The 27,638-nt window shown below is 36.4% G+C and overlaps 2 protein-coding genes and 1 non-coding gene across 12 annotated transcripts; 1 reads left to right on the top strand and 2 right to left on the bottom strand.

Annotated features, from left to right (window-relative positions):
• Window positions 1-339: 339 nt before the first annotated feature.
• Window positions 340-23,856, top strand: LOC124640561 (tubulin polyglutamylase ttll-4-like). Of its 10 annotated transcripts, none has more exons than XM_047178365.1 (17): window positions 340-1,243; window positions 1,453-1,803; window positions 3,503-3,758; window positions 8,902-9,036; window positions 10,001-10,194; window positions 11,188-11,399; window positions 12,012-12,089; window positions 12,681-12,929; window positions 13,252-13,526; window positions 14,338-14,545; window positions 14,854-14,980; window positions 15,415-15,634; window positions 16,114-16,263; window positions 17,284-17,382; window positions 18,102-18,309; window positions 18,795-18,862; window positions 22,263-23,856. In XM_047178365.1, exons 1-17 carry the CDS (start codon window positions 867-869, stop codon window positions 22,452-22,454), a joined length of 3,399 nt encoding a protein of 1,132 aa, XP_047034321.1. In that variant the 5' UTR covers window positions 340-866; the 3' UTR covers window positions 22,455-23,856. The 10 variants fall into 10 exon arrangements, with proteins under 10 accessions (XP_047034321.1, XP_047034329.1, XP_047034322.1 ...); XM_047178373.1 differs by having other exon boundaries at window positions 341-667; XM_047178366.1 differs by having other exon boundaries at window positions 341-1,252; window positions 22,289-23,856.
• Window positions 23,857-24,212: 356 nt separating this feature from the next.
• Trnaa-ugc lies at window positions 24,213-24,284 on the bottom strand. The gene has a single exon. It is a non-coding gene; the product is annotated as a tRNA-Ala (tRNA).
• Window positions 24,285-25,585: 1,301 nt separating this feature from the next.
• Window positions 25,586-26,847, bottom strand: LOC124640563 (uncharacterized oxidoreductase TM_0325-like). Its single transcript, XM_047178374.1, has one exon. It carries the CDS (start codon window positions 26,740-26,742, stop codon window positions 25,981-25,983), a length of 762 nt encoding a protein of 253 aa, XP_047034330.1. The 5' UTR covers window positions 26,743-26,847; the 3' UTR covers window positions 25,586-25,980.
• Window positions 26,848-27,638: the final 791 nt, after the last annotated feature.

Here is a 27,638-nt window from a genome sequence, read left to right as displayed (position 1 = left end):
ACTGCGTTTCATTCAAGGGCTGAATACTATTGAAATCTTTTATATAAATTAGACCATGTTAACAGGGAAATCATGATCAAATAAATGTTAAAAAAATATTTTATGTATTTTTGAAACTGCTACTTATTACTTTGTTATGTATAACAAGCTTACTATCTAATAAATATTGTAACCATGCGCATCAATCCCCCAAAATCTTCAATGAAATCTCGTATTTGCCAACCAAACAAATTTAAAATACTTGTGGCAGTACAATGAACTAACAGGTTCTCTCTTTCACTCCCATTGAATAAACGTTTGACGAGAAAGTGACAATATGAAATGAAGAGCAACCATATTTACTAGTAAAGCTATAATTATGTGTGTACAGAGAAAGAACTAAATTATCAAGTGTTTTAAATTTCTATTCAATATCCCTTTCTACAGATCGATATACTGGCGACGTAGCATCAAAAAATTCGTATCACAAGTAACGAAATTAACAAGCTGCCTCATAGTAGATCTTAAAAGCTTTTGTTTATCGAAATAGGTAAACAACAACTGAAAAAACTGGATGATTTGAGCGTACCTACCACGATCGCCATTACTATGGGCATTATTAAATTAACGGTGCAAAGTGTGTGACTGTGTCAATGAGTAATTCGTGTAGGAGTATCCCATCTTAAAGGTTTGCTAATTTATTTGTAAAAAGAACATCATTTTCTTTCAATTTTGGCGGGAGTCCTGGCACGTTGTATCGCGGTTGTCGAATGGTGACGATCTGTCACCTGTCGCCCCCTGGCCTCGTCGACGCCGATATAAGTTCATGTTTCAGTGGTTCTCAGTAAAATTAGCAGTGCAATAGTGAAATTCCTGGTGCGAAATCCATGTGGACATTCGACGATGCGTCGCGATTAGGCGGGTCGGATATGGATAGTAGGCGAGCGTGCCCAAGCTACGAAGCCGGGTTAGACGTATGTGATCCCTTGGGGTCGGTGCTGGATTGGTCTGGTCGGGAGCCAGCGCGCATACTGCGTCGTCGCTGTCGCAGCGAAGGCGTAGACCGCTCGCCGTACGAGGATGTGAGTCGCGAGGCGAACCGCTCCGCGGATGGTAACTGTCGATATCACCGTGCCCTGCCCAACAAGAGCCATTTCACGCTGAATACCAGCGAGCCGCATTACACGGCCGCGCGGTTTCGCCACGAGTGCCTGCTGCCCGCCGCCGAGAACGGCGACTACGTCATGGCCCACGAGCAGGACAGGTACCATGGGTGAGCTCATAAACATAACCTATACGCTTGTACTGCCTGGACACTGCACAGTTACCTAACCTATTGTCACTAGTAGGTCACAACTAGACATGCTATTTATATCTCATCCTTGTCTTTAGAATAGAGATATATAATTCAGACCTGAATTCAATTCAATTACCAATAAAAACACTAGAACAAATTGTTTTGTTTATCCTCAGTTACCAGCCAGGAAGATCAAAATTATACCGGAAAAGCCCAACTAGACCTTTATTAGTTACAACACTATCCAATACTAAAGTGGATGACCGTTTGCCAAAAGTTGAGGAACTACTAGAGAAAGTTGATCATGAAATGATGGAGGTGCAAGCAACAAAACAGCCTTTGAAATCAATACTCAATAACCCCTTACCAAGTTCACCTCTGCATGGAATACTCAAAAAGCCCAAGAACAAACCACACCTAGACCCTAAAGCTGCCCTAGAGGGCCGCAGAAGACAGCGAGCAGCTAGCGAGTCTGACAACTTATACTGCAACTATAGTTTTGGTTCTCCAGTACCGGGATATGATAAGTGAGTTGTTTATTATCTGTTATCATTACAAAACTATGTAATCAGCTATTTGAATCACTATTGGTCTATTCAATAACTTGTCTTTTGCATGTAATGTTATACTTGACAATACAATTGAATTAATTGATTTGTTTTACACAATTCTGTGCATGTTAGAATGCTATTTGTTTTGTGATTAATGATTTAAGTGGTATATTGGTTGTGGGAATAGAGGACTTTTGGTAAATATTGATTGAAGGCTTTATTTAAATGGTTATTAGATACTAGAATGTTACAATGAGGAAGTGTGTGTATTTATTTGGCAATGTCAATTGTTTTTTTAGGTTATACACATGCTCATATGATTTGAAACATTACTCATAATAGTTTTTTTCTATTGAATTAGATGTCAGATTACTGTCTTTTGCTAACGCAATGTCTTATTAAGTATTTCATTATATTATGTAATGTAATCACAGTATATTCCCTTGAATCTAGTTGGTTTTATAGTCTCTTGAAACACATTTAAAAACATTCTTCTATTTTCATAATTGGTCATATTAAAAAGAAATGAATTATGTAGGATTTATATCAAAACCTTTGTCCATATATAACAAGGTTAGACATTTTGTAAACAGTTCTTATCAAAACAGGATGACTGATTTCTGAGATACCTACTTATCTATGTAGGAAGTTTATAATTAAATTAAAATTTGTGCTCTTTTGAGTGCAATCTTTATGAAGGTTCTTTTATATTATGATGTGCCCTAGACAATATATTTTAAGATAAAAACCCCCACGCAGGTCAAAGGCTATTATTAGCCCGAAAGTAGGTCAGTATGCTAAAAGGATTATGATAGATATACATACTTCGATTGTATGGTTAATTACTCTTTAAAAAGAATGCAGTATTCATTACGTTGCATGCATTACAAATAGCAGTAATTGAAAATTCTATTTTATTAAATGGTCAAATAGTGACAATAGGTCTAATAATAGGACAGAAATAATAGATTTTGTCATAGTCAACGAATGTCAGGTATTGTACTAGTTGCATGAAATAATTAATTATTATATATTTTTTTATGATAATTAATAAATGCATGTTCTATATTATAGTGGGATTGCTATTAGTAAAAATATTTTTAGGCTAGCTGTTTGGCTAAACGGGTAATTTAACTAGTTCGCCATAACATGCATACAAATAGTTTGCCAAAAATACTTCTTCAGCACAGATAAATCATGTTTGAGTTATTTGCATGTTGAGGTATTTAAACATAGGTATGGCGCACATGAGCCCATCAATCATACGATTTCCACAGGATTTACCTAATTATGTGCCTAAAAATAACAAACTGTGATGTCACTATTTACATGCACTAACTCCCACTCAACTGTGATATTTTAATGTTATGACATTTTGTATCTCCATCATTCGAAATGTCGGTCTGTGATTCACACAGTAAATGACAGCGCCTAGATAGAGCTATTTCGAATAAATTCATAGCTTTTAGATTCAAGTTCACCGACAACATAAACATCAGTTTTGTCAAAACAACTTACAAGACTAGTAATTTCACACTAATTTTCTAATTAACCATGTTGTCTTTGAATATGGGCCGTACTGTTGATTTATCGAATGCTGTAATAGTACCCCAAATAAGCAACAATAAGTGATACCTAATTAAATAATTAACGTATACGTTTAATTACCTTCTAGCCGTCTGAACTACTTATCGGCGACCACAAAACGTGCCAAAGACAACTCAGGCATCGGGTACTCCTACGGTTCAGCAGTCGCCAGCCTCGGGAACACAGCTTGTAAGAGCCCCACCAGAACTCCTTCCAGTGCCAGCTCCAAGTCGAGGCAACGGAAGGATATACTCGTGATAAAGGACAATAATGACCATGATATGCATTTGTTGAGGACAACAGCTATCAATGAGACCGTTCATGTTGAACCTATGATGGATTTGGTGAGTTATTCTGTATTTTTTTGGTAATTAAATAGTCTTTAAGATTTCCTTGGGTAGGCAACTCCATGGCTGGAAAACGCATTTTCTTGTTCTATCTCAGAAATATGCATGCCTTAAGAAGAAAACAAAGGGGACACTTTGATTTTCTCTATCCATTGTTTAGGCCCTGTTAGGCCCACTCTGGTATTAATCTATTTTATTACTTAAATCACAATAAAAACATACTAAAATTAAATTATTTACATCTAACTCGAAAGCCAAAATCTCCCAAAAGTTTTCGACCAAAAGCGACACGCGAAAATAATTCGTGTGAATCCACATTAATGAGCTAGTCAACTATATTAATACCGTATGATGCTCTACTACGTATCTACGGCGTCATATGATATTGCAAAGCGTCGGCGCCGCGGCGTCCGCTATGCGTGACCGAAGTGCATCATGCATCTTGTCATGGAGAACAAAAGGACAAGCGGAGGTGCCATAATGGAAAATCTCCTAAGAAAGAAGCGCGCCAAAATGAGGGTGTGCGGGGCACAATATACGTTACTGTCTCCTCCTTAAACGCCTTCTTTGCAACCGAAAACAAAAATCTTTGACTGATGTCTCAAAGAATCCGAATACCTCATTAGTTCACTCTTGACTGATCGTATACGTCACGCCGACTGCATGTACGTATTTGACCTAGAAGAAGGCGCCCGACCTACCGGTCTTATAGCATCTCCGCTCATATTTCCTTACTCTGTGCATCTTGTTAAGTACTATCTGAATATAGTACAAAAATATGTTATGAGTGCATGATGCGTCTGCGGATTTTGTGCCAGTTTAAAGACCAATGGAATATTAATAGACATAATGAGTCTGAGATAGGTCGTAAAATGTAGGTAGAGGAAGAGTAAATGGTGGCTGCTTTCGATCACATTTTTTTTTCGATGACCATAAAAGTTCTGAACTTTACTCATCTTATTATAAAACGTGATCTGGTCCTAAAAAAGTACCAGCTTTATTGCCAATTTTAAACAAACGTGTAGTAGAATGATCGATAAAGTTTAGATAATGTACATTCGACTAGAGCAGTGGTTCTTAACCGGTGGTCCGCGGACCACTGGTGGTCCCTGGAGGCATTCCAAGTGGTCCGCGAAGCTTGGCTTCGCGAAGTTGCTATACGTTATCTAACTTAATTTTTATCGATTTATAATTGCGAGCGGGGGTTTTGGCATGGACGTATATCGGGTGTGTCGTACTTAGTCCCCCCCATTCATGAAAATGTATATTTTACGTAATTTTGGTTTTGAGTCTTAAAAAATAATTAAAATTTCGCGCTCGCTTCGCTCGCGTATTCAGAAACGGTATGCCCTTATTTTGGCATTTGTCAACTAACAAAAAGTTAAGTACGTTTGGCCTAAATTTTACGTAATATTTGGTTAAAGTCCGATAAAATTTCGCGCTCGCCTCGCTCGCGTATTCAGAAACTATATTATGGCCCTTATTTTTGCATTTGTCAACAAACAAAACGTTAAGTATGTTTGGGCTAAATTTTACGTAATTTTTGGTTTAAGTCCGATAAAATTTCGCGCTCGCTTCGCCCGCGTATTCAGAAACTATATTATGGCCCTTTTTTTTGCATTTGTCAACAAACAAAACGTTAAGTATGTTTGGGCTAAATTTTACGTAATATTTGGTTTAAGTACGATATAAATTTCGCGCTCGCTTCGCTCGCGCATTTGGAAACTACATACGCAAGTTTTTCTTTATTTGCATTTACTTACCTACAGAACTGCCGACATGCGTTTAGCTTTGAGTAGAACTGACCCAAAAATTCTGATGTTTTTTGATAAATAATAAACAAATGAGTGCTAATTTAGGTAAACCGATGAGGTGGTCCCCGGCACGACAAACTTTAGTTAAAGTGGTCCCTCATGTCAAAAAGGTTAAGAACCATTGGACTAGAGCACTTAAAAATAATGAAACAGAACTATTTATCTCCCATGATTTCTACATAATGATTATTTTCAGTTGTAAAAAACTGAATAGCAGAATTAGAAAGCGAGTATCTCTATCATAATCATAATGTTCACGTAAATAAATTGCGTGCGATTATCGCATGATGTCGTTATGTTATATTTAGTAGCGAACACGTCTTAATTTAAACAAGAAAGCGCTGAAAACATTTACGTTCAAACATTAACCTGAAACATGGAATATTTTCCAGCGCTGTATCGCTTTTGGTTATTCACGTCATTTATTTATTCTTGACGTCATAGAAAGATTGTTTCCTCGACTATTCATCTGTCATCACCATTCAAAATCTATTCATATTTGCCTGAAGTGATTATTCAGGCTCACGGGATTGTTTATTTCGCTTCAAATGAGTCATGGACGAAATTCCACCGTGTTATAAATGTATAGAAGAATTCTTGCGTTCTACCTGAACCATTTTATACTGTGTTAAATCTGAAATTGACTTGGAAATGTGTCAAAGGAGTGCTTTCCGCAGTTCATTGCGGAGTTCGGAGTTTTTGTTATGAACGGCCGCACGCGAGCCGGTATAGTCGCATGTTAAATTGATTATTGTGGAGTGTATTTAAAAGCAACTGTGAAAAATTTACGCTACTTGGGACATGTGTAAATCTTGTTACGATTTTTTTTGCTGAGCTTTTGTTAAGTCTTCCAATCTATCTATCAGTGAAACTCCTGCCTATCATAAAACACTTTTACAATTTTATAACACACAACATAAACCAAACTTCACACAATACACTAATATACTACCAAAACTATAACTCTGGTCACCCTTTATCACTCGTGTCGTGTTGAACATTGAGTAAAATCAAATATCATAATTAACGTGACGACAATAAAATTGCTTTACGGCCAAATGGTGGACATCGTTCAAATAAAAACGATTGTTTACATTCGTCAGAGTTCGCGGAAGTGGCGGAATTTTTCTGAAGATATTTTCGGTTAAATGACGAAGTTTTTCTTGTGATGTGTACTGGTTGGGGTTATGCAAGACGTGACCAAGCGGCCCGGTATGCAAGTTGTACGGGAACGCAGTGGCTAGTCGCTGACGTAGCCTTGTGGTAGACGCGCGTGCATCTGCAAGTCTAGCATGGGTTTCATAGGAAAAGTTTTCAAGAAATTCTCCCACAATGTAAGTCATAGTTTGTAAATAACGCGAATTTGAACTGAATTATTACTGGTTTTATTCAACGTTATTGAAATACAAAGTTATAAATCGTGCGCTAAAGGTGGATAAAGCCCCCTGAAACATAATTGTTATGTTCTACACAAAATCACCAAACAACACGAACGTTAATAAAAAACTTTTCATTCACGGAATGCTAATCTTTTGAAGTTTACGATCAGTTATTGATCTTCACTGCTTGAAGGTGGCGCCCGGGCGTCTGTTGCTTTTGGCGCGATTTTCATCAAAACTTGGCGGACTCGCAGAACAATGTTTATCACAAGTTTTCATGTAAGGATAATAAAAATGCTAGCAATAAATATGTTGATTAGTTTTAGCATGTGTTAAACTATAGAGTGATTGTAAAAATTGCATAATTAATATTAACACCGGTGTTCGTTGTCGCGCGTAGGTGTGGTGTGAACCGTTTCATTATGACTGGTTACATCTCGACTAGTCTTGTTTTATTGTCTGTTTAATTCTGTACACTTTAGATTTTATTGTGGCATCGGTTCACGCGACCTGGCCGCTTGCCAAAAGTGTACAAAATGTCAATACGATGCATTATCGCTGTTACTACCGTACCGATTCCACCTCCTGTCAATTTTGTACATGCTAATTAGCCAATTAATTGTCCATTATAAATAAAAGTTCGCGAGTTATAATCATGGTTCGGAAAATGTAAATAGTTGAAAGTTTTCAGTTAGAAATTGACCTTTGTATTTTCAACCTTGACATGTTTTGTGCAGTTATATTTGAAAGCGATCCGTTCGCTAGAACGAAGAAGAAATTACAATAAGTGTGGGCTTGTAAGATACCAGTGATGCTTGCCAAAACGATTTGCGAAAGTACTGGAGAGTGGTGCCGGTAAATCTCTGAATTCCTCTATATTTCTGTCGACCTATTTCTATGACTTGATTATGCTTATTTATTACTAATATTTATAAGCCAGATATAATACTCCTGTAATACTGACATGCAACTGCAATTGACCCGACTACACTCTTCTACTTAATTTTCTGCTACAAAACTCTACACGATACAATAAAGCACGCTGATTTGTTTCCCGAAACTTTGGTCGTTTTCATGCAAGTTCCTGAAGTTTTATTTCGAATGCAATTTACAATCAAACGAACGATCTAAAAACTTTTGTAAACCTTAGTACGAAATTTTTGAGGTTTGCTATTACAGATATGAACAAATACTAGGTACTAGTTTTGTTGCCGTATAATCCTTATTAATATTATAATTAAATGCGAAAGTATCTCTAGCAGTCTATCGCGCTTACACTCTGATCCTTCTAAATTGTTTTTAAAGAAAATTAAGAAACCTTAGCCAGATGCTAGCCTGAGAAAATGGCATAGGCGACTTGTTACCCGGTTGCGGGACGTGGTTCTTTTGGCACGTGGTTGAAACCGCGTGGAACACCTAGTTATGTCTCGCAGACACATACAAGATGACCGATATAAGTATTATAGTTCGGCCATTCAGAGAATGCGTTCCTGACACGTCGCGATTGAACTGACGACGTAACTACATTCATTGATTATTGATATAATAATGTTGTTTTAATGCTCCTCAATTGTTAAAACGGTAAACAACCAGCAAAAATATTTTTATCGTAACTGCAACGCCATTGCAAAGTTACGTCGTCAGTTCAATCGCGACGTGTCAGGAACGCATTCTCTGAATGGCCGAACTATAATGTCTCGAAGTTCATTCGTTTTGCTCTCACACGTAATGTAACTTCTGATGAAAGAATTTCTGGAATCGGTCCAGTGGTTCCAGAGATAAACTATAGCATACAAAGTCTACCTCTTTCTTTATAACGTCGGAATAGATTTGAAACATAACGTCACATGACCTCCCCACTAAAATATTGCATGCCCTTTGGTTTTTATTAAATTTCAATACTATTTATTAAATTCAAATATGTAATTAACGTACTATATTTATTAGGGTTCTTGCCAATTGGACATTTCGAGTCGGTGCGGCTCCGGGACGACAACAGCGCGCTTGTCGTCCGGGCTCCGGACGTGTCGTGTCAATAGTGCGCCCGCCGGACATGTCGAACCGACCCGAAACGGCCAAATTGTAAGAACCCTTAAAATTGTTTCTTTTGACACTATTCGAAATTTTCGTGGTCGATACCTGAATCTTGTCATAATGAGTTCTTCCGTGTTTCGGAAGGCACCATAAACTGGAGGGTCCCAGCTGCCATTTGAACATCTTTGGCAGTCGGAAGCCAGGAATTCTGACAATCAGTCTTAACAATTGGTATTGAGTTGCCCAGGTCATAGGCAGTCGCTTCGGTTAGACTGGAAGCTGACCCCGACATAGTTGAGAAAAGGCTAGACAAATGATGATAATCTTAACCTCGATGAACCCTTAAGAATTACTCTGACCCTAATCTAAGTTAACCTAACCTCGCTAACACGGTGAAGACTTAGCTATTCTTAAATCCACTTATACCCGCCATGTTGCGTCTACATGTGTTCTAAATCTAAAATATTTCTTCAGATCCTTGACCCACTGGTCGTGTTTTGTTTTTCTTAAGTTCTACATGCCGTTACTGAAATATTAAAACATTTCCGTACACTTCCTAATAGAATATTCAATATTATAGCCGAATGTAATCTTCGTGTAAAACTGTACGTGCTCATCTCTAAATATTTGAAAACACAGCCATCTCGAATTCTTAAAGTTGTTAAATGTACGTTATATTCAAGGCATGCGGCCATTTGGCTCATTATCATACGAATTTCTTTGAGGGAGTTAGATTGGTTTTTACGAGGCGTTTATATGTGTTTTTCATTGTTATTTACATAATGCGAAATTACGTAGCTACCGGCCGAGCACCAACATACGTACAAAAATGCGTACGATGAATTGGTGGCTTACGATCTTCAACTGTTTTCCAAGTTCAAACACCCCATGCCTACACTCTTTAAACCCAAAAAGAAACAGTCTTTTCAGGAAGTATTTATCCACACCCAACCCATTAACGAATCACCAAATCACCTACAAAAATGTAAAGTGCGATCTTATTTCCTCATAGCCTCGCCAAGACACGCTCACACCCACATGCCCAGCGGTGAGTCCGGCCCTCCCAGTCAGTTCGGGTACCACGATACCCGTACCCAAGAAAGCTGTGAAGATCAAGAAGAAAATCAAAGTAACGACCAAGACCAAAGCCAAGATGAAGTCGGGGAGCCAGACTGATTGCTGTGGCGTTGAGTTGGAGACTGAGGAGTAAGTAGATTTCTATACATCTAAATTATCTTAATTAATATTGTAAACAGGATTTGTTGTTTGTTTGTACCAAAATACAGGCGGGAAGCAGCTAGCTAATATCTTTACATAAAACCATTAATATCCAGCCAGCTTTACAATTAGGTTTCCGGCGAAATAACTTAAAGTCGCCGATTCAAATGGTCATTAGACCCGGTTGCGGTTGCAGTATAATATCCAACACCATGTAAAAAACTTTCATGTTGATATTTTAAATATAAGTTATTTGGAACTAACATAATAGCGACACAGGAGCGCCAGACACGTCATTTGTTATAACTATTTGTAGAAACAACACGTGTTTTGTCGATTTATAATATTCTATCAACAAGTTTTTTACAAGAATGACCTGCTTTCCTGCGCCACATCCTTGAATTAAAAATCAGTTGTTGTTCCGATTTTGAATTGCAAACACTTGTATTTACATTTATCAAAAACATCGCAAAACACAAAAAATATTTATGTTGGTTCGAAATTTTAAACTTTTGCACAATGACGTCACATTTTAGGATTAATCATGAACGCAATAAAATTGTTCAGACGTCATCAGAATAAAATTGTACTAATAAACTTCTTGTATGACTGAAAACGTTCGAAATAAACTTCCACATGCTGTCTAGAACTAACGAGTAGAGCAGAAACAAAGTAAAGAACAGTAATTACAGTTAAAGTCTTTCTACATTTATTATTGATAGTTAGTTGGTAGTTTTGTTCCATATTTATTCGCCTAGTTCCCCGCATTGCGGATTGCGACATCCTTCCAACGGGTTTAATGGCTTGCTTTCTGGATATTTTACGTTTTCAAGCCTATTTCGTTCGTTACTTTACCTTCTACCTGTATTAACGTAAACCGCTCTTCATTAATTTCTATGTATTATATCTACAAGTTATAGTTGAATTAATTTTGCTTTTTTTAATACTATAATTAATTTTCTTCCTAATTTTGTCTTCTAGCGCTCACAGCAGATCGCCATCACCAGATGCTTTAACAGACTACTGGCAAATGGAAACGGACGCAGCGTTAGCCGAAATGGAGAAACAGGACAAGCCGGCCCTCCCCTCCACTTTGTCTAAAAAAGAGGAAGAAAACCACGTGCTGGTCACGAAACTGACCACCAAACTCAATGGGACGGCTGTTACTGCTGCTAAGAAAATACCTCTGAAAGGTACGTTGTGATTCAACAAGTAGTATAGGATTGGTGTCAAACTTTTTGGTAGAGTCTTTTAATTTTAATGCATTCTGAGAGTGTGGTCGAGTTTCGATTGCGGATGTTATACATACGAGTATATATCCGTCTTTATCTCACGCGGGATTATTTTTACAAACGGCAACATTAGTATTTTACTTTAACTTTTAATTGATGTCTACTACTGCAAAGTTCTAATTAAAACTGTTGTAGGTCTCCAGAAAACGGTACTGTAAGTCACTTATTTAGTTTATCTAGCAAAACTAGGTATATGATTCAGCCTGGATTATTCACAGAAGGCAGGACAATATTTTATCGCCTTAGCACTGTTGTACTAAAAAGCTGAGAATAACTATCAACACATGGCATCGACTAACTCGCCCTTAGTTTGGTATAGCAAATTAAATATGTTAGTATCTGTCAACTAATTGCACTTCATCACCACTGACAATTATAGTGGATATTTTTAAATAGAATTACTTTGTATCACCATAGAGAGCGATTCTTCACAGCAACAATCGAAATCTTTTTAACTACAAGTTTTACAAATCCTACAATCCATCTTTGAAACACATCTACAATTGTTTGCAGAGAAAGTATCGAAGGAGCAAATGTTTCTGACAGCTTTGCACACAACCAACCCGTTCAAATCCATGCCGACACGCAAAGGCAAGCCTCCTTGTGTTCACGTCATTATATCCATAGAGTTACCAACATCTAGACACGCCATCTAGCAATAATTACCAATTATAGTAACGTAACTTTAATTTTACTTCACAAAACTTTTAATACACCATTTTCTTTATACAATAGATTTTTTTCGATATAATTAGAACTTTTATTTTTGGTTCTGTCACTTTCGTTGTAGTTTTGTGTCGTGATATTATAAACAATATACGCAGTATGCGGATATTTTTTTCAACTAAATCGTTGGCACTGATTCAGTTTTTCAGCACGTCAGTATTTTATCTGTCATTGTTTGCACATTTGTTTTATCTCACTTTTATGACGTAAGCACTTTTTGTTGACTCTTACATAGCGCTTCACTACGAAATTGATATTTTTATTATTTCCTTATTATCCTCCTATTATAATTAGAATTAAATTTTTAGTTAAAATAAATTAATTATTGTAGGATTAAATTAAACAATTTACAGGTTATTTCTTTTAAACGTATTTAGTTTTTACTACCATATTTAAATTTTAGCTAACAACACTAAACATTTTCACCTTCTAACCAAAAAAAATCTCGAATTCTAGATTCACCAATTCACCTTCCGGAATCAGTAACGAACTGTCTCCGGCCGTCCCTCTTCCCTCGCGTGCCTCCGTACCTCAAGTTCATAGGACACGACGAGAGTCCCTGCCTGAAGATACCCCTGCCCATACAGAAGCATCTCAAGTGGAAACTGACTGCAATCACACCGATAGTCGTGAAGAAAACCTTGACCAATTCTGGGTTTCGCCTGGTTAAAAGCGAGTGTGATACGGCTGAATGTCCTCAGGAAGGTATGTAGATTTTAACCGACTTCTCAAAAAAGAGGAGGTTGTTGTAATTCGACTGTTTTTTTTGTTTATATTATGAATAATGTATGTATGAAACTTAACCTACCTACATACAGGGATGAAAAATATCACTATCGACCCAAGTAATGATTGGCTGCCTCTAAAATCAACGTTAAAAATTTTTAGTTTGTAGATAGGAGTAAAGTTTTGATTGGGTTTTATAAAAAAAACTGATTTATTTGCGTTTCTAACGCTTTTAAATTACACATTCTATTACGACTGTTCCTATAAAAATTCAAAATAGATCCCTTTTATCTAATTACAGAAACAATAGAATGGATTGGCATATGGGGCAAGCATATGAAGTCGATAATGTTCAGAGCGATCAAGGACGGACAGAAAATGAACCATTTCCCGGGCACGTTTCAAATCGGTAGAAAAGACCGGTTATGGAGGAATTTACAGAAATTGGTATCGAAATACGGTATCAATGAGTTCGGTATAATGCCCAAGACGTATGTCTTGCCTCATGATCTGAAGTTGCTGAAACACGACTGGGAGAAGTATGCAGCTAATAATGAACGGTGGATTATTAAACCGGTATGTAGTTATTGAATACCTATATTTTTCTTTCATTGTGAGAGGAGGCCGTGTCTAGTAGTGGTACGATCAAAAACCTGATGATGATGATAAACATAGAAGGCGTTATTGAAACCCTGTTGAGTTTCAAACGAAAAATTTACAAAATAAAAATTGGTTTGATTTATGAATCTGGTATAAAATTCTTGCCTAAAAAACTCGACGTTTTGATATTGAATCTAAAATCCAATACTTATCTACCATGTCAAGTCAATATTGACGACATCTTTATGAGTATATTCGAATGTCAATGTCGTATTTTTATTTACGTACGTCTAGACTACATAAAAGTGGGGTGCATAAATCACATACATCGCTTGAAATTATTGACCCTTCTCGTATCAAGGACAGTTGTTGAATGTTATGATACAGTGCATTTTTGTTGATACAGATAGTTTCTAAGTTACTGCGTAGTTATTTCAATAATAGTTGGGGATCGTGCTTAGTTTCGAGATCTTGATATGGAAATCTAATTATCGAATGGATTTAAGATATATTTTTGTTTTACTTGGAATTGTCCTACTGTCTGCCATAGAATAATTACCATATGCTCCATTGCTCACAAGATAATAATTTCATCGTAAATGTTTTGCACTGATTATTTTCTTTATTTACCTTCGCAAAGATAAACGCTGAATGCAAGATTCTTTTTCAATACTTATGACCATAATGATAAGAAGATGGCAATCCATTTTTTTCGATGTTTCATTTTGTAATATGTAGAATAAATAAATAGTAATATTTAATTAATTCCTTCATTACCGGTTTCCAGCCAGCCTCAGCCCGCGGCACAGGCATAAAGGTAGTCTCGAAATGGACACAAATACCCAAGAAGCGGCCGGTGGTTGTTCAACGGTATGTGTCCAAGCCGTACCTTATAAACGGCAACAAGTTCGATCTCAGGCTGTATGTGCTCGTCACGTCAGTGCACCCGCTCAGGATATATCTGTATAAGGATGGATTGGCCAGATTTGCTTCAGGTAATTTTTTATTTAGTTTAAGAGTTAGTTCTGAAGATTATTCTCGTTTTTGTGAGATCGATGACAAAATAGGTAGCTTTTTATTGTAATCAAGTTACATAGAAATGAAATAGCAATATTAAACCCTTTCTATTATATGGGTTGATGATGCTGGCACTATGTCATTAATTACATGAACCACAAAAAAGTAATTTAGCGCAGATGTTGCGCTAAAACTTTGTTTCCGTACGCAGATTTTGCGCTAAGACCACTTTTTTGCGCAACTTTTGCGCAACAAAACTAATACAATGTTTAACTTTCTCTTTCAGTGAAGTACAATGATGAGTTAGCATTTTTGAACGATAGGTATATGCACTTAACAAACTACTCAATCAATAGATTGTCAAAGAATTACACGCCCAATGAAGACTTCGCAGCCTGCGAGGGACATAAATGGTGAGCATTAAATAGTTATTATTAATAACTTACTTTTTATTTATTTATTAATTCATCGGAGATGAATACGAATTTTGATGTGAAAATACTTTGAAAAGAAGATTTTTTGTATTAGGCCATTAAGTGTCAGAATTGTGTTTCTTCATATACTAGGTATGATTCTTCATAGGTTTAATTGCTATCGGTCTTATTACTTTTTCCATTGTTCTCAAGTCGTTAGTTGAATAGTAGTAATAATGTATAAGTTGTAGTAAAAATAATTTGTTTTTGAATCCCCAATAAAATACGATCGGATCTAAAGATATTTATATAAATATAACTGTACGTAATTTATCACTTATAACACAATTTAATAACTTACCATGATACCAACCGATTGGTTGTAAAAAGGTGTCACGATATATTAAATAAATGAAAATATATTACATTTTCAGGACTCTTCAAACCCTATTACAATACTTAAAATCAGAAAAGCGCGTGGACATAGACAGTCTATGGGAGGCCATGAAGGACCTTGTCATTAAGACTATCATCTCCGGAGAGGCCAGCATCAGTTCGTTAACTAAAGCGAATATAACTTCCCGGTATAACTGTTACGAGTTGTTTGGCATAGATGTCTTGTTGGATGAAGATCTTAAGCCTTGGTTGTTGGAGGTAAGGTTTAAATTATGGTTATATTAATTTTAAGTGATCTTAAGCACTGCCAAGACAGTTTTTTTGTGCGTCTCTTGTGTTTGTGTACCTACGTATGCATGCATAATAAAATATGTGGAATGTTATGTTGCTATAAATATAAGAAATCTTAATTTCCTTAAATATATTCATTGAAATTATGCTAATTAAATAAGGAATTTTATTCATTGAAATTATGCTAATTAAATAAGCAATTTTTCATGACAAATACAAATACATTGGAAAGCACACTCAATAAACGTCCCTTTCCACTGCTTTCAAGTGTTATGCCTGGGAAGAAGAAACGGTAATGAACAATCTTCACCACCAATGCAGCTGTCTATTATAATTTAATATTGTCTTCGAAATTACAAAACAAAAAATCTGTCTTTTGAAACATTAAAAAAAACCCTATACATCTAATAAAATACCGTTTATTTAAGTATTACTAACATCCGCAGGTGAACATATCGCCGAGCCTGCACAGCGCGTCGCCGCTGGACATCCACGTGAAGGGCCCGCTGGTGGCCACCGTGCTCAACATCGCGCAGTTCCAGGTGCCGCTCAAGACCAACCTCGACATGCTCAGCAAGGAGAAGCCGCAGAAACTCGTACGTTAACCATACCTTGCCTGTGGTAGAGTTAAAAAAGCTGTGGGTGTGAAAAAGATAGTTTTGAATGTTAGCACAAAAAATGTGGTAGTTCTAATCTTGTGGTAGAGGCACTTTGACCTTGCTTTACCTTATATCCTTCCCAAATGTAGCAGTAACCTCGATGTAGCAGTTTTGCCAGGACCTTTTTTAAAATCTGTTACCTCTGTTATTTTATAACATTGGATTTATTACAAACAGTAGCATAACTGATCCCAATATGTGTAATGTTGTGAACGGAACTAATCTCCCGGAAATCTTCTGGTCGTATACTTACCAGAATTTTTAAAAAACAAAATACCTTAATTATGAAGGTCACAGGCTAGTTATTGGACTCAAATTAAAAAATGATCTGATTTAGTAGCTTAGTAAAGTAAATAGAGCCAACTATGTAAGTATGTTGGTGTTCAACCTAGCTGATAGTTCCAGGTGCCAGGCCACACAGATATGGACTCGTTAGTCAAGCAGAATCCTAAGAAACTGGTGATTTTACTGTCCTTACTGATATTTTTATGAGAGTTTATTATGAGTATGTATGTAGTAGGTTAATAATGTCATATGACTACAATCTTCTTCCCGTACCCGGATAAAATATAGCCTGCGTCACTCGGGGGCAGTAGAGTAGCTTTGCAACAGTGAAAGCATTTTTCAATTGGTTGAGTAGTTTCGAAGGGTACAAAGAATAAACGTTTTCCCTTTATAATATTAGAATAGATAAATACGTATCTGTGAAATGAAATTGATATTCGAGAAAAACTTGCATAAAAAATTGGGTACATGATTTATAGTCGTTCTCGTATCGTTAAGTTGTTACAGTTATTGTTACGTTAGAGTATCTCTAAGTAGTTTTTTGACATAAGATTTAATAATGCCTATGTATTACTTTGTCAGTAACATTGTGTGACTAAGCGTTAAGTATTATATTTTTGAAGTACTATACTTAGGCGTGCCCTTGCTTTAATTACTATATTTTCCTTTCAGGCCGGGTTGCCATACGATAGTCGGTTATACACTGTGTACCTGTCTAAAGAAGAAAGAGACAAACATATCATTTATACTAATATGGAAGAACGGGATATGGTAAGATTTTGTAAATCTACTTATACTATGAAAATATCTAATAAAAATCAATAATATGCAAACATTTTTTATCTGTTGGTGTATTTTTGTCTTTTACTTTTATATTCGACTGCCAAAAAGGTGTAGTCATGTTCATCAAATAATGTATTCCAGGAACAATCGGATATAAATTAGACAAAATTACATATCATCATCATCCTCCGAGCCTTTTCCCAAACTATGTTGGGGTCGGCTTCCAGTCTAACCGGATTCAGCTGAGTACCAGTGCTTTACAAGAAGCGACTGCCTATCTGACCTCCTCAACCCAGTTACCCGGGCAACCCGATACCCCTTGATTAGACTGGTGTCAGACTTACTGGCTTCTGACTACCCGTAACGACTGCCAAGGATGTTCAATGACAGCCGGGACCTACAGTTTAACGTGCCATCTGAAACACAGTCATTGGTGTCTAAGGTATATTTAGAAAGTACATACAAACTTAGAAAAGTTGCATTGGTACTTGCCTGACCTGGAATCGAACCCGCGCCCTCTTACTCGAGAGGTTGGTTCTTTGCCCACTAGGCCACCACGACTTCCACAGAACAAACATGATTTTTTACACAAAATTACATACATGATTTTTTTTTAAATATGAGTTTTAGCTTATCTCATTTGTCAATTTAGACAACCATTATTATACCAAGCCAATCTTATTAATCGTACCAACATTCCATTCCAGTATCTTCGCGACATCCTCTCAACATTGACGCCCGACGATGTCCGTCACCTCATACAATCGGAAGACGAGTTGACGCAGTCCGGTGATATGGAACGCATATTCCCGACGCCTGAGACACACAAGTACCTCGGGTTTCTAGCGGGGCCGCGGTATTATAATCGCCTGTTCGATGCCTGGGAGTCGCGGTATGGCAAGAATAGGGAGCCTGGTGAGTTTTTTTTTAATACTACTTTTCTAGTAGTTTAGTTTTAGTACTTTTCTAGCTGTGCGGATCAATCTATCATAAGGTTAAGCAACGCTTGGCGCGGTTGGTTCGTAAATGGTGACCATCCTTTCATAACGAGTACTTCCGTGTTTCGAAAGGTACGATAAGTTCTATGGCAGTCGGTATGTGTATTCAGAAGCCAGATTAGTCTGACAACCAATCTTGCCAGTTGTTATGGGTAGTCAGAAGCCAGAGACAACTTATCTTACCAAGGGGTATCAGGTTGCCCGGGTAAGTGGGCCATTGGTACATTCGTTTAGGCTGGGAGCCATCCCGAACTTTGTTGTGAAAAGGCTTAGCAGATAATGGTTATCTAAAAGATGGTATTTTTTTATTGTTTGACCGACGACAAGCGCTGACTCCAAAAAAAAATGATGATAATGATTATCATGACGATTACGATGATGATGACAATGTATCTGTTCCAGGCTTGGAGCTGCTGCGCAACCTGTGCGACATCGGCTACCACCTGGAGGTGCCGCCCGTGCCGCTCAAGGTAACGCGTCCGCAAGTGATACACTACGTACTCGCTCTCACCTCGCTACTGCTCACTCTCCTCACACTCTGGTGATCTGTGACCCTAATATGTTCACATGTTGTTAGGGGGGAAATTATAGGGTTTTGTGGGGATTGTGGGTATAAGAAAATGTGTATTTTAGATAAATCCTATGGGGTATAATCATATAGGAAAGTAAATTCTATCTAGCTAAAAGTAGGCCTTATCCGATAAATGCCAACCGTCCCGATACAAGTTCAGACTAAAGTTAGCTGGAAACTAGCTTTGTCCAAAATACTCGTAGTTAAAAACTGTACCTGTGATGAAATAATCAGGATTTTAAAATAACAGGGTATTTTGGGCAAATAGTGTATGCTGATGTTGCGCATATTTTGCGCAACATATTGCTGAGTTTGCGCAAACTCATAATGTCTTCCAACAGAAAGTATTGATGCTAACGCGACGTGAAAGTAAAATAAAATATATTTTTTTAGATAAATCTTAACAACATGTGAACATCACACACAATTATTTCATTATATCGTGTATATATTTTGTGTTTGTCCACCATATTTTATTTAAGCATACCTATTTATATTATTATTTACTGAGAACTATTTACTATACTAGTTGTAAGTTACGATAAGTCGGATTTCCACTGCCAATATGTGAATAGGGTAAATATAATAGGAAATCTTATTATTAGGTTGTTAGTCAACGCGTGTTGTTATTGCAGGCAAAGCCTGGGATAAGCGTGGTGAGAACATTTTGTGCTAAGCATGATATTTCTTCTCTAGTCACTAAGAATTTATCATTTACAATCTAATTCGTAACCATTTTAAGATTTTTCTCATACAAAAATTATCTCATTAATCTTTTTATATAATCTTTTGAGCTTCTGTAATTTTCTTACTGATCTCTCGGCAATTTAAATCGTTCTGCTGATCAAACTGCTGATTTTAATACATCGCAATTTCGAAATTAGTTTTGAGTGGCTATTCATATGGCTGTTATGTGCTGTCCAACTGATATTTTTGTTCAAAAACTTATTGCATTTTATATTTTAGTTGAAGGAAGCATTTATTTTTGTGAAAAGTCGGTGTTGCGTTATATTAAAGTGTCGGATTGTGGCTGGTTGTCAGGGCAAAGTGACAAGTGCGCTCAGGAGAGCATACTTGGGTTGTAAGAGCGTCGCCCACAGTAAGTGCGTAGACAATCTGAGGAAGAACTGTACTCTATAGTGTGGCTACCGACTGTCCCGATATAGTGTACGAACCTCCTCGGTCATAGTGTTCCGACCTCCACGATGCTATAGACAATATAGATGAAACAATAGCCGTTTAAAAAAGTTTACAAGCTAGAAGGTTTTATGTGCTACCAGTATGTCTATGTATGTGCAATGAAAATAGCGCTAGATTTTTGTACTGTGGGGATATCAAAGGAATAGTTTTTTTAATGTATGTGTCAAGTCCTCGTTATTTACTCTAGAGTAGAGTTGTAAGGAAAGTAATATCTTTATGTGAAACTAAATGTAAATATTAAAAAATCGCATGAAGCCGATGTTAATGCTAGATTTTTATAAATTGAAAATTATTTTCGTAATAAAAAGTTGGTACTTTTGTATCGTTAAAGTTTATACGAATAGGTATAAATAAATGTTGTATTGTTATTGTTATTAATTGTTAAGTAGGTAGATTTTTTATATTTAATGGCGTGCTATTAAAGATGATAGTAAAAATCACTACATTTGATGAATTTTATTATCTAGGTTTCGTCTTCGAACCACAGGTATTTGTAAGTTCTATATGTGCTTATGTACGAACATTTTGAATAATTATGTTCTAGAATGTTATTTACGTAGAAGTATTATTATATAGAAATCCCGTATATAAAAATCCACAGTAAGAAAAAGTAAAAGCTATGAATTTATTATCATTGTAAAAATCATGTATTATTAGAGGTAGTCATTACCAAAAAATATCGATAAAATCCTTAGGTACTTTTATCGATTTCTTTAGATTATTATTTCTTTAATCGATTGTCATGTTTATTTTTTAATAGACCACGATCGATACATACATTTGTTATTCACAGTATATCGCTAGAAAAATGTTGGCATATTTTTGTAATGAAATAATTAGGTAATTTTAGGAAAATATTACTTAATTTTATTTATGTTTTATATTTGTAATGATTTTGTATTTAGATTTATGTATATTTAATTTATTTATTTATCTTATTGCTATTTGCTATTATATCTATCATTATAATTAACCACCATATTTGCATGTTTAACTTATATTTCAGTCTATTTTCATACCTAATTACGCTTACTGCTTTCTAACACAAGAGAATCTCGACTAACAAGGTAACAATTATACTTAGTATAAGCTCACTACTACTAATATTCTAGTCATTAATAACAAGTCGTGTTATATTTACCTAAAATGTTGTTCCTTATGATTTTTGAAAATATATTTTTATAAAAAAATCATAAATAAAACTGCTAGTAGTGACACGAATCCTTGCTTAATTCCTGTTTGTCACGCTTTGTCATCTCCGGTGGGAATCACCTGTACGCACCTGTCACTCGCTACGTGTGCTGTCTATACCATTTACCTATGTATTTTAAATCCATTATGACCAAAAAATACCAAAAAATATAGATCGAAAATATTTTGGCCAAAAAAAAAAACGTTCAAAAAGTGGTCTGGCTCTTTGCTGATGAACATTACAAATTGAAAATGTAATGCTTACTGTCAAACAAGATTTTAAGTATTTATATTATTTTATGGATTTTTGGATTTAGAATATTATCCATCATCTAACGTCATTAATCAAGCGCTTATACGCTGCTTCAATTCAAAACTCAGATCAATAGCAGATCGAAATTAGAAGCAGTTTGACAAACATTAACTAAAGAATATCACACCGCAGGCTTTTGCTACTAAAATCCAAGTACTATAAGATTTAGCAGTAATTCTAGTCCATTGTCATAATGTAAAGCAGTTTATTTAAAATACAGATATTTGTTGACACGACTTTTTGTTTCCATAGTATCATAGTTTAGTTCATCAGTACCATGAACAGCACAGTAATATAGTGACGCGTGATGCTTCTCAGATGTCTGTCCACTGTCTGCAGTGACGGCCACGGGGCAGTAAGCAAATCGAGTAAATGTTTTAATCGATTTTAATTACAATTTTGAACTAGATTTTGTAGTATACTTGATGTTTTGATATGTATGGTTGTATACTCCTTTGCTTACTTCTGCGTGGTTATAAGACGCGTGTGTGAGACAGTGGGCCGGCAGCTGCGAGGCGTCACGGTATGCGAGTGAGTAACGGTGTCCCCCCCCCCTCCCTCCCGCCTGGTCCCTGGTCCCCCCCTGCCGGCGCAGCAGCTGAGCGCGTTGGATGGTTGCAGAATGACGTGGACGCGCCGTCGCCGGCCGCGTCGGAGCGCGCGTCCGTGCCGTCCGTGGCGTCGCTGGAGCACGGCGCCAGCGCCTGCAGCCTGGCGGCCGCCGCGCCCGCGCCCGCGCCGCCCGCGCTCGAGCCCCGCGCCTAGCGCCGCCGCCCCGCGCTGCTGATCGTGTGCTCTGGCCGCGCTAGCTCCGCGACTCGAACCTTGTCGTCCTAATAGTTGCCGTTATAGAGTGTGACCGATGTGTTTCGACAACTTTGATGCTGTCGCTTTGTGTAGATGAGTTGGTGCTCGACCGTTTGTCGTAGTGAAGATTATATTTAATGTTCGACGGACGCGCGACGACCATCTGGAGTCGGCCGGGGGCCGGCGGTCCGCTCAGAGTTGTCGACCGATATGTGTTAGTTCTCCAGTCTTTGTCGTCGTATTCTTGACTCGATATTACTCAAATCACATTCCTGCTCATGACCTTTTCACTAATTATGGTATATACCTAATTCAAAAAAAAGTTGCAAGTTACTAAATCTGAAAAATATAGAAAAACTTGTTGTAAAATTTTGGACAGCAGTGATAAAAATATCAGTGTTCAAAATTACAAGCCCGTGAACTGTAGGCATTTATAGTTGGCTAATATTTACGTAATTATAGTTTTAAGAATGAAGTCTGCGTAAGACGGGCTCAATTTGAATGTCTACATTAGTGGGTGAAAAGGAAAGCGGAGAAAATTTTAAGTATTTATAAGAAAATGTAGCCTTATCTACCTATTTGTTTTAGGATGATTGAAATAAAATTTCTGATATGCTTATTCAGTACAAATTGTAATGTTGCATGCAATAAATGGGGCGGTAAATATCACGAATAACATTTATTCGTATCGCCAAGCTTACTTCTGAATATTGGGGTTTTACGTGATAACCAAAGCATTCAGAAACTATATTTTAGTCAGTATTCCGAGACTGATAGAAATCTTTAGTGTTAATTCATATTTTAATTTTGTTTTAATGATCTATTTAACTTTGTACGTTCTATCAGTCTTACAGCTGTGTACGCCCAGGTAAACTTTGTAAAACATATTGATTTAAAAATTGAATTGTATAAAATTAAACAAAAAATAAATTCTCAAGGCTTGAATGGTCTGCTTGATCAGTTTATCCTGCGTGTATATAGCCGATCATCACGAACGTTCCTTCTAAGGTTAACGTGAATAACGTTATTGGAGGATTCTTTAAGTAATGTAGGTAATTCCCTATTTACAATGTGTTCATTGTATACCTAGAGTTTGCTAGTTTAGCGCGTAAAAGCTCGTACCGTCTTCGAGTCGTGTTCAAAGTAATAAAGAATCGATGAAATTTGATGTATATAATCTTTTATTGTAATCGATTTGTGAGTAGTTACGATTATATTTCCATTCCTTTTTAAGAAAAGTTTATATAACATTATTCCCATTGACGATTATGAAACGTAACCAGTGTATTTTTTTGACATCATAAATTAGTTGTTTCTTTACGAATACAAGTTATTGTAATTACTAAATTATTTTCAGTGTAACAATAAATCGGTTGACACTTCTCAATTATTTGATTGCGATCTCCTTTCATTGGATTTTTATTATTTTATACGTATGATGACGATGTCTTTTTTAAAAGTATTTGATTTTTTTTTACTCTTTTGTACTGCTCGGACAAATACATCGAAATGTGACATTGTTTTCTTAATTTGTTTTTTTTTATTTATTATTTTTGGAGTTGGCATTATTAACACAGAATACTATTCAACTAATTACACTGATTGGAAAACTACACGTTCACATAAAAAATAACCACGTAAACTATAGATATAAATAATATAAAAGTTTAAATTCACATAGCTGAAGATTATTACTGCTATTCGTTTATCAGGTAACGTGAAAACTAAAAAGATATATTGGAGATGCCGGGGATCGAACCCGGGGCCTTTCACATGCAAAGCGAACGCTCTACCACTGAGCTACATCCCCGTGTGATTGTAGTTTCCAAATACCTAACAATATTCCAAGTAGGCTTCACAGTATCCAAATCCATTCGATATAGTATGCGAAATGTGTTCGTATGCTGAGGTGTACTTTTCACAAGATTTCCTAATCGTCGGTGACGCAATTCTGGTGTTTGTACACCTGGGTATAGGCGGCAAAAATGGCTGTACAAGCAATGTGATCTATGCATTAAACAATGGACAGAAAACATGTTTATTATCTCTTTTATTTGTACTAGTAGTTTTAGCGTACCTACTTGCAATTATTCGCATTTTCTCCTGCGCTCACGTAACTATCTCCACATCTCAAACATTCATTAAAATACATATTTAGCAAAAAACATGTAGTCTTGTCTTGAGATGCGCTTAGGCTTTTTATAACCAGTGCCATTACAAAATATGTTGTAGCTATGTAAACACGGGAGAAAAAAGCTCAACTTTTCTCAGGAATCTTAAGTGAGGCGAGATGTTAAAAGGAAAGTTATAATCAGACTTGCAGATGACATAACCATTTACTAACAAATGACTTGTGTCGTAAATTCCGACATTGATGTCTACTTACGCGAGGAATTGAATTACAAAACACATTTATGCGGTAGGCTTGTAACTAGAATTAGCTTCGACCGGTCCCCAATAAAGATAGGCATTGTTGAATAGGAAAAACAATAAGCCTTATTTGGTGTTTTCAGAATACAGATAACTGGTCTCACTTGGTAGTTTTACAAGTCTGCTACGATTGGTTCTCATTTGTTTCTCACTTCTAGTTTCCATAAGTTTCAAGTGATTGTAACAGAAACACTAAGTATTTGACTAGAACTTTTGTAAGGATAATCTTGCACGTATTTGAAATTATTTTAGACCATGTCTACTTTAATTTTTATAATGATGATTTAGCACGCGATGATACAATGAATCCTGATCAAAGACGAGATAGGCGACGGAGGTAATAGTCGATGTAGACATAGCAAATGGTAGGGGTATATTCAAGCGTCTTTTTGCTCCTTCCCTGCAGGGCTTCTATCTGAAATCTCTCCCAAGATCCTGAGTTTTAAACTAGGTAATAGCACGTGCCATTTTGGTCTGGCCACTTAATCTTACCGGCTGATCGGATTGACGAGAAAATCATACTGGTTTACGTCCTACTGAATATTACATGTATCGAACAAAAAACATTTCCGATCGCAAATGTAGATATTCCCCTTAACAGCAAAAAGGTTTTTATACTTATTTATTTTTAATTTATTCAGGATACTGGCTGAGTTTGTTCCAGGTAAATAAAAAGTTGAATTATGTTCGTAATATTTATTTTATATCATTTTCTAAAATACAACTTTATATAAGAATAATATACTTAACAATATTATATACTATCGATAAATAATACTTTGAAAGCATTTGACTAGGTTACTCATAACGGTCATCAAGAGGAAACATTTATTTAACAATAGGATATAAGTTTATAACGAGGATTGATCAGATAAGGTAAATTATTACTTACGTATTTTACGACTGTTCGCATGTTTCTTATTGTTTATTTTTTCTTTACAGTGGTAGGATTTAAAAAAATAAATAATATGGCTAAGACATTAAGTGGTAAGCTATAATAATGACAAATGATTGGCGAACTAAAAATCTCATAAATTACATCTTACTTAAAAAGTTACTGCATATTTACATTTCATTTATTTTAATAAACTACCGCCATCTATAACGTAGGTTGATCCAGTAATACTTTTAGCTTTATCACTTGCTAGAAATGCAATCAAGGCTGCAACCTCGTCACTTTCCACAGCTTTCTTCATGGGCATATTACCAACAACGTTGGTCACAAACATGGCCAACTGATCTTCACTCAAACCAATATTCTTCAACAGATTAGTTTTCACAAACCCTGGGTTTACAGAATTCACTCTTACGCCATCAGGCGCTAATTCTAACGCAACACATTTTGTGAAATGGTCTAACGCTGCCTTAGAAATGTTGTAAGCCAAAGCCATCGTGCTAGGCTTAGTACCGGCTATCGAAGAAATATTCACAATACAACCTTTACTTTGTATCAGATGCGGAGTAGCAAGCATCGTTAACTGGTAAACAGCTCTCATGTTTGTATTCATAACTGTGTCGTAAGTTTCCATAGAAGAGTTCTTGATTCCACCCATGCCAATAACGCCGGCGTTGTTAACCAAAACGTCCAGTTTCCCATAGTGATCGACTGTCTCCTTAATTATTCTTTCAACATCAAGGTCCTCTGTGACGTCAGCGGTAATTGAAAGAGCTTTTATTCCTTTTGTTTTCTCACAGTATAGGGCTATTCTTTTGAGGTTTGCTTCTTTGCGGCCAACTAACGCGAGTTTGGCTGATAATTTTGACAAATAGATGGCTGTTGCAGCTCCGAGGCCGGAACTGGCACCGGTAATTAGAACCACTTTGTCGTTGAAGTCCATGATTATAGTTTGTTTAAGTTGTGTTCGTTAACTCAAGGTCGAACAGCTGTTTAACTTCGGGGCGTCTAGTTGACGCGTCTGCGCTAACTAACAATTTGGAGGAATGTTGCCAGTAGGTGTTTGAAAAATTATACCTAAAACAAGTTTCCAAATAGCTATTCGTATATTTTATATTTAAGGTATATTGGAAATTAAACACTGGTATTCCTGGTTTTTTTGATGAATAAGATATTGGGTGGCTATTATAAGTGATAATAACATTGATAAAGTACCTAACACATTTTGGGTTTACGCAGTGGAAAACTTTAATTTGAACGTTTTCAGACATCATATAATATATAGGTAGGCAGGACCTGCTGAAACATAGAAATGCTTATTATTTGAATCCACATATGATGTTGCTAGAAGAATGCCAGTACCTCTATATTGTAGATAGATACGACTAACAATTTTTTTTCTCTGCAGTCAGAGTACCTACATCTAATGAACCCCGGTGGTTAAACCCTGGTATTTAATTAATTATTAAATGAATTATATATAATTCCTTTTTCAAATAAGCAATGATGACATAAGCAATTTTCCCAACAAATCGTTAACTTTCATCGGATATTTCTAAGAATCTACCAAAATCGTAGTAAATTTTAAACCTGACAACACAGCCCCGCCTAATCTACACCACGCAGACTCAACACCGCGTCCACGGCACGTGATCAGGGGGGTGAAAGTTCCATACAAATCACAGTACCAAAAATTTGTAGCAAAACTAGCGCCACCTTGTGATTAAGGTTAAACATTATTAAGAGAGTATTGTCGCATTTTGTTCAACAGATGGCAGCAGCTACAATATTTGGTGTGAAAATGATTAATATACGGCATTATTTTTCGTAATTAATAAA

This window comes from Helicoverpa zea, chromosome 21 (assembly GCF_022581195.2).
Source record: "Helicoverpa zea isolate HzStark_Cry1AcR chromosome 21, ilHelZeax1.1, whole genome shotgun sequence".
In the NCBI taxonomy this organism is placed as follows: Eukaryota; Metazoa; Arthropoda; class Insecta; order Lepidoptera; family Noctuidae; genus Helicoverpa; species Helicoverpa zea.
The sequence above is the reverse complement of the archived record's forward strand: the minus strand, read 5'-3'. Positions and strand labels throughout refer to the sequence as shown.